This window comes from Micromesistius poutassou (assembly GCF_964030765.1).
Source record: "Micromesistius poutassou genome assembly, chromosome: 6".
Taxonomy (NCBI): domain Eukaryota; kingdom Metazoa; phylum Chordata; class Actinopteri; order Gadiformes; family Gadidae; genus Micromesistius; species Micromesistius poutassou.
The window spans coordinates 8,844,079-8,852,121 of record NC_140276.1 but is presented as its reverse complement, the minus strand read 5'-3'; the positions used below and the strand labels follow the sequence as shown (position 1 = coordinate 8,852,121).

At 42.4% G+C, this 8,043-nt stretch overlaps 1 protein-coding gene across 1 annotated transcript in view; it reads left to right on the top strand.

Annotated features, from left to right (window-relative positions):
• The first annotated feature begins 1,239 nt into the window (after positions 1 to 1,239).
• Positions 1,240 to 8,043, top strand: part of clnk (cytokine dependent hematopoietic cell linker) — an 18,573-nt gene continuing 11,769 nt past the window's right edge. The window contains exon 1 of the mRNA XM_084469240.1: positions 1,240 to 1,474. Within this exon, the coding sequence (XP_084325366.1) occupies positions 1,457 to 1,474 (18 nt within the window). The 5' untranslated portion in view covers positions 1,240 to 1,456. The remainder of the gene's footprint in view (positions 1,475 to 8,043) is intronic.

The following is an 8,043-nucleotide window of genomic DNA, read 5'->3' as shown; positions in this document are numbered from 1 at the left end:
TTCCATAATGAAAGTTTCGAACACCTCTTTGACAAGTGAAATTCAAATATAATTGCATTTGTTGTGGTAAAGTTTATTTGTACCTGTACACTGACAAAGTCGTGGTTAAGTATACCAGAAGATGAACTCACGAAGGGTCTCTCGCTCTCTCTCTCTCTCTCTCTCTTTCTCTCTCTCTCTCTCTCTATCCCAGCCCTCAGAGTCAATGCGACTACTTTGCATATCACCTTGGAAACTGCCTTTTTATCATTAGGCGACTGTTCAGAATTCCCTTAATAGCGTTTCATTCTCTCATTCTAGCCGTACTCTCATTGTAGACGTTTGGTATGGAAAGAGGACCCCTCCTTCTGCCTTGACTAAGACACTGGACAGAAAGGGTTTAGTTTCCTAAACACAAGACCCATATTAACATAATGGGAGCTGCGGGGAGGAAGATGGCAACGTTTGGTTTGGTTTTCACTGCATTAGGTAATGTTTGGGTTTTTCTTTATCCTCATAATCTACTTGTGGTGTATGTTTCTCGTTTATTTTTTTAACTAAAAGCGAATGAGCTCGATTTTTAAAATAAAGTGTAATTCTGTAATCTACCGGTGAGAACATATATTGTGTTTGTTTCATCTCTGCTCCAGCCTGAATGTCGAATACAAATTCCACCTCAAACATTTACAAAAACAAATATCTAACTGGAGCGAAATGTAGATAAGACACACACACACACACACACACACACACACACACACACACACACACACACACACACACACACTTGCTTCTTCTCCGGAACCATGTTTAGATGGATTTGAAAGAGAGGGTGGTTTGTGTGTGTGTGTGTGTGAGTGTGTAACGAGGCAGCTTTGTAGGAACCGAAACACAAACAGAGCTGCTGCTGGTGTGTGATAGCAGTGTGTGGGGGCTCTTGGGGGGGGAGGGGGGGACGTTAGCCACTGCCTGGATCTGGTGGGGGGGTGCATGAGAGGAGCTTAATGTCTGTCTATTTCTATTTCCCTCTTAATTTCACACACTGTTGAGTCAGCCGGCTGCTCGTGGGGACGCTGGTTGTCCACTGACAATGCAGGAGAGAACGCTGTTTGTGCCTTTGTCTGTGTGTGTGTGTGTGTGTGTGTGTGTGTGTGTGTGTGTGTGTGTACGTGTCTGTGTGTGTGTGCGTGTGTGCCTGTGTGTGCGTGTGTGTGTGCCTGTGTGTGTGTGTGTGTGTGTGTGTGACTGGACGTATGTGTGTGTTTGTGGATGTGAGTGTGTGTGACTGGGTGTATGTGTGTGTTTGTGGGTGTGAGTGTGTGACTAGACGTATGTGTGTGTGTGTGTGTGTGTGACTGGGTGTGACTGGGTGTATGTGTTTGTTTGTGTGTGTGCGTGTGTGTGACTGGGTGTATGTGTGTGTTTGTGTGTGTGCGTGTGCCTCTCCTGCCCACCACTTCATTAATACGTTGATCTGATGCCCGCACATCTCAGGGTGAGCTTAACCTCTTCCTGCTACGCGGGGAACGTTGGTATGTGTGTGTCTGTGTGTGTCTGTGTGAGTGTGTGTGTGTGTGTGTTTGTGTTGGTATGTGTGTGTGTTTAAAATAAGACATTGAGAGAGAGTGTTTTCTTCAGGTTGTTAACTTTCTCATCCCCCCCAGAGTATGTACATTTATGTTTTCGAGGAGTGTGTGTGTGTGTGTGTGTATGTATTTGTGTTTTTGTGAATGTTATAACAAACATTATCATTTGTGTGTGTGTTCCCGTGTGTGTGTTTGTATGTGTGAGTGTGCACATTTATGTATTTACATTTGTGTGTGTGTGGCACAGTGGTGCTATAGCCACTCTACTCACGCATCCAATGTGAAACATGAAAGGAATAAGAAATAAATTCAAATGTCTCAAAGAAAACTTTAGTTTTATTCCTTATCTTAAAGAGCTACGCCTGCCTGCTCTAATGTAAAGCCTTGTCATCTCCCATGGTCTGAGCAGCAACACAAAGAAATGCTCTGTTTTTCCTCCTGACTGTAGCCCCTACTGGTTTCTCCTACTGGTTTCCCCTCCTGACTGTAGCCCCTACTGGTTTCTCCTCCTGACTGTAGCCCCTACTGGTTTCTCCTGACTGTAGCCCCTACTGGTTTCTCCTGACTGTAGCCCCTACTGGTTTCTCCGCTGGGGTCTGTTAGTGGATGAGCACCAAAGGGAATGACTGGGTGAGCGAGTGAGTGTTTAAGTGAGCAAATGAGGAAGTCAATTAATTAATAAGCACCTGAGTGGGTGAATATTGAATACTGGGTGAATGAGTGCGTTAGTGAAGCCTCTTTTTGAAGGGCTGAATTCCTGCTCCCATCGTGAACGTTCCTGGGTTCCCTGTACTGGTCCTCTCTGCGTTTCCAGAACAAAGCTCAGGTGTTGCTTAAACCAAGAGAGAGAGAGAGTCACGTCTGTCCCGATGATTTGTTATTCAGTGAACCGCATCCTCAGAGAAATGGATTTACTGGCATGCCCTCTGCAGACAACCAAGGTTGGCCCCCACCTTAGAGATCTGATTTGGTGCACAGTGCACGTGGCAACACACTTTTTAGGAAAACCTGCTGAACTGAAACACATTCATAATGTGACATTGACTTATTATCATGATGGAGAGAATACACAGACATTGAGAGGAGAGGAAAAGACGAGAGAGGGATGGAGAGGAGGGGTGAGGTTAGGGCGCCCTGGATTATGTGGACAGAAGGAGAGAGGAGAGACAAGTGGAGAGGAGAGCATAGGAGAGGGGAGGTGGCAGTGAATTAGATGGACAGAAGGAGAGAGGAGAGAAGAGAGGAGGGAGAGGGGGGTGCGGAGGGTACAATGAACAGAAGGAGAGCCACACTCTGTGGGATGGATCATTTTTTATTCTTGGAGCAGAGAACCAAATTCTCTGTGAATCAACTGAGGGGGAGAGATGGCACAGACCACAAACGCTCAGTAGATGAGACCTTACCCTGAGGAAAAACAATGTCTTTTTTCCTAGTGTGGCATTGGTCCAACTCTGTAGCTTGGATCTGAACCATGCGCTGCCCACAGTGTTCGCTATCGAACACAGATTCTGATTCATCGCTTCAACCATTTAATCCTCAACCCCCGTAGTTTAGAGGACGAAGGGAACACCTTCGTCTCACTTTGTCAGAATTTCCCCCAAATCAGTTTCTTTTAAATGGGTCAGTTCCTTGAGGCCGATCAGGTGATCAGGATGTTCAGTTCATGTCTCCAGATCCTATACCAGATCTGTGTTGTCTAACACTAGCAGGAACGTTGCACGTTTACTTCTGTCATTCCCCATAAGGAATTATTACAAACAAACTCATCCAAAGAGAGATGCAGAATTCACAGTGCTTTGATATAAAAATAGGGTTATAACTACTGCTCTACATCTAAAAATCAACAAGTGTGTAATTACATTTGACTCATTATGAGCAGAATGATATTTTGGTTTCCCATACACTAACGTGTCTATTTCAGGGCCTCAATACACAGAAACCAACCTCTCTGGAGCCTGGTGTAACATCTCCCATCCCTTCTGTTCTTCCTGTGAGTAACATTTCCCAGTGGAGGTGTTCGTTGCAAAAGTAGCGAAATAATTTCCTTTCATCTATCCAATACTAAGCCAGCTAATTGAATTTGTTACTTCCTTCACTGTATATTGTATCCAGAAATTTGCATAACAATCAATGCGGCACTGTGGGATGCATTTATCTTGTGATGCTATTGATGCTCTAACATGTTTATGTTTGGATTAGCAAGAGAGTTGCCCCCCCCCCCCCCCTTCCACCCCCCCTCCCCCCCTTCCACCCTCCCCAGTATATTTCAGTATATTTCAGTATATTTCCAGGAAATGTTTATTTTTGGAAGAAGTTGTGGACACAAACCATAATGTGTTGAGCAGAAACTGAGAAGGCGTCTCCATCCTATTGGACGTACCGTTCCTACAACATGATTCATGGTCTCTCGTTGTCCGCCTGAAAATGGAAAACTGCGTGAAGCAAAAGTTGTTCGACGTGGCATTCTAACACAACCAAGGTCAACTGATTGATCCTAGGCCTTTTAAAAGTACATGTCAGCTAGTATTTACAGCCACTGCAAATGCAATTCTCAACATTAGGTCAACGACATGCACCACACATGTGGGAGAATAGCAGGAGAATACATATCCACACATACAAGGAGGAGCAGGCGCAAAGCAATCAGAATCCTCCCACGTTGTGGTCACCTGACCTCCTGATGGAGTCATGAGGCCACGCTGTCGGCTCCACATCGCGCTGAAGATGAACCCACACAGCTGGAATGAGATCTGTGACCTTTTCCAAAAGCAAAACGCTGGAGTTAAACTACCACACACTGGCTCTCATCAAGACGAACCACGAGAGAGAGAGAGAGAGAGAGAGAGAAGGATAGAGAGAGAAAGAGAGAGAGAGGAGAGAGAGGAGAGAGAGAGAGAGCAAGAGGGAAAGAGGGAGGGAGAGAGAGGGAAGGAGAGAGAGAGAGAAAGAGAGAGAGAGAGAGAGAGAGAGAGAGAGAGAGGGGGGGAGGTATGTTTGTTTTGATGATTTGATCGATTTTGTTTGTGTGAAAATAGTTTGTGTTTATTTGTTAATCTATAAATAACGTGATTGGATAATGGGCCCAATCAATGCATCCAATTGTAATCAGAGAATTCACAAACCGATGTAAGTTTCTTCCTCAGTCTCATATCCGGGAAATTAATTTGACGTGATCAGTGCCGCCCCCTAGTGGTGAATGAATGCTAAAATGTACGAAGGTTTTCTGTGAACTGTTGTAATTCACAAATGTAATGTCGTTCATGTATTTATTTTACATGTATTTCAATGATTTAGTTGTTATGTTTTTGGTTATTGGTATGGGTAGGCAGCAGTAAGGGAGATAGATGGAGAGGTTTAACAAACCTTTTGGTCATGTTCAGTTTGTTTCGCTGCACAATTTTACATCGAGGAACTGTAGGGTGTGAAATAACACACAAAAACACACACACACAGGCACAAACCACACAGATACAGACACACACACACACACACACACACACACACACACACACACACACACACACACACACACACACACACACACACACACACTGCTCTATGAATTCATGATTCATGAATGTCTGTCATCTGCTACAGCTCGCAATCAGTGTAACGGGTTACAGTAGTACATTGTATATTATTATATATAGTATATTGTAGCATATTGTATAGTGTATTGTACTTAATGCAGGTTGTATTCATTCACTGTACTTAATTGTGTAGCATGTACTTAATTGTGTAGCATCTGCAGTAGCTAGCTATCACTGCTGTACGGGGAATGGGGTCAGCCTGGCGATTGTTAGTAGGCCTACTTCACTTGGTTCTATGAACGTCTTTACTGTACCGACGGCGATATATTGTTTCACTTCTTATGACAAATGTACTTATTGTAAGTCGCTTTGGATAAAAGTGTCTGCTAAATGTAAATGTAAATGATATAGTGTATATTATTATATATAGTATATTGTAGCATATTGTAGTATATTGTATATTATTATATAGTGTAAATTATTATATATAGTATATTGTAGCATATTGTATATTAATATATACTGTATATTTAAGCAATATCACACGAGAGGGAGTGCTGTTGTACTGTATATCAGCACGGCTGTGATTCGGTCGTAGGCACGAGGCCGCAGGCCGAGTGCCGCAGATAATCACACCGTGCTGATATACAGTACAACAGCACAACCTCGAGTGTGATATTGCTTTTATACAACAGTGCTACGAGCACATTTTATTAGTTAACAGTAATAAGAAACAAGAGATTATGATTTGTTTGTTTAGTAATCATTTATTCGGCTCCGCCAACAAAAATAGTTCCGCAACTGAAGGGAGACTAGGCTGTTGCCAGGCAACACATATACAGTACATAAACATTCCTAGACACAAGCTCGCTACTCTGTGTCAGAGCGATAGGCTCTGCTCTGTGTCCGCCGCTACTTTGTATAATTTACATTTATCTGAATGTTCTGATCTCTTTGACGACTCCTTTGAAGACATTATTAGCTGATGTAAACTCTGGGTCCTGCATCAAATTCCACAAACGGCTAACTGGAGGTTCGTTGATGTATCGATTCAATCCAGCCCGAAGTCCGAGGTAGCTGCTGATGCTGTAGAGCTCCCCTTTAGTTGTCCGGATCGATCCATAAAACTGCCTCAACACCGTGTTCAGCTCGGTCTTCTTAATCGATTGAAAGTTGACCTGGATATTTTTTAGATTAATCCAGGTCTGAAGGCAGTTCAGAGCCCAGGTTGTCTGCCTTACAGTGTTCGCTTCATTTTTGCTCTTCTCTAAGTTGTCGAGGTCGGCTGATGTCATATCAGCACACCTGGTTTGCGCTGATGTATCCAGGCCTCTTTCCTTCCCTTCGTCCTCCTCCGAGTCTGATGATGACCATTCATAGTTCAAATCAAATGTTATTTTTGGAAATATGTCCATCTTTACCGTGCAAAGTTTGCCACAATCTAAGATAGGCTATTTAACAGCTGATGTAACGTTAGCTAATAACGGTTATTAGAACGCCCGTACAGCGGAGTGATTATGTCTGTGAAAAGTCCCAGTGCTGTTATACTGTATATCAGCACTATGGAATGTCTCGTTGTCCAATCAAATTGCTCGGTTGGGACCGGTCGGAACTAACTGTTGTATAATATTATATATAGTATATTGTAGCATATTGTAGCATATTGTAGTATATTGTATATTATTATATATAGTATATTGTAGCATATTGTATATTAATATATAGTCTATATTATTATATATAGTATATTGTAGCATATTGTAGTATATTGTATATTATTATATAGTGTAAATTATTATATATAGTATATTGTAGCATATTGTAGTATATTGTATATTATTATATAGTGTATTGTATATTAATATATAGTGTATATTATTATATATAGTATATTGTAGTATATTATATTATATTGTAGTGGCTTAGGTAAATGACGCCCTTGAGCAAACCACATAACTGCCGACCTGCGTAATAATTACATGTAAGCGTCTCAGATTACTAGAGGTTGCTTAGTGGGCAGTGGCTCAGGAGGTAGAGCGGGTCGCCAACGGAAAGGTTGCTAGTTGGATCCCCGTCCCTGAGCGAGACTCACCCTGACAGTTAGAACCATAACCCTTACACCCTGACAGTTAGAACCCTAACCCTTACACCCTGACAGTCCCTGAAGCACTTTGAGTGGCTACTGCTAAGAAGAGCGCTATATTAATGCAGTCCATTCACCATTTACCCCAGTGTCATTACCCCAGTGTCTTTACCCCAGTGTCATTACCCCAGTGTCTTCTGAATGAATGAACATAGTAACACAGTAACAACAGAATTGAATGTGTGTGATAAATTATTCACTGTGATAAACTATTCAAGGCTTTTCATGACATATGAAAAGCAAACTAACACACAACCTACCAAGGTTTCTCTCACATTCTACAAAAAATCACATCCTCTCTGCACTCTGAACATGTATGCTTTGTATTCTGTTTAAAAAAAAAATACTGTTTAAAAAGTATTTTTCTATTAAAAATAAATCCCACAACCAAATCATTTCATTGTGCACAGCCACAGGGTGATGATGTTGCTCTGGTCTTAATATTCACCAGACTCTTCAAAGAATCCGTTTAAAATAGTTCTTCACAGCCTTCCCACCACAGGTGGACCACACGTTTAGGCGTTAACCGTCGCTGCTTGTCAAATCACTTTCACTCTTCACACTTCACGTTGCCCAATCTGTGCTCTGCCCCTGATGCGTATGATTGTTATGATTGTCTTTAACTGTTCACCACACACACACACACACACACACACACAAAGAATAACTCAAAGAAGCATGTGAGTGAGTTCAGACTCTTCTAGACTCACCAGTCTAGTCTAGCTCATTGGCATTTTGCCGAGGACATCTCAGCGGTCGCCGCTATCACAAACTTCTGTTGCACATCACCACAACAACCCCGTCC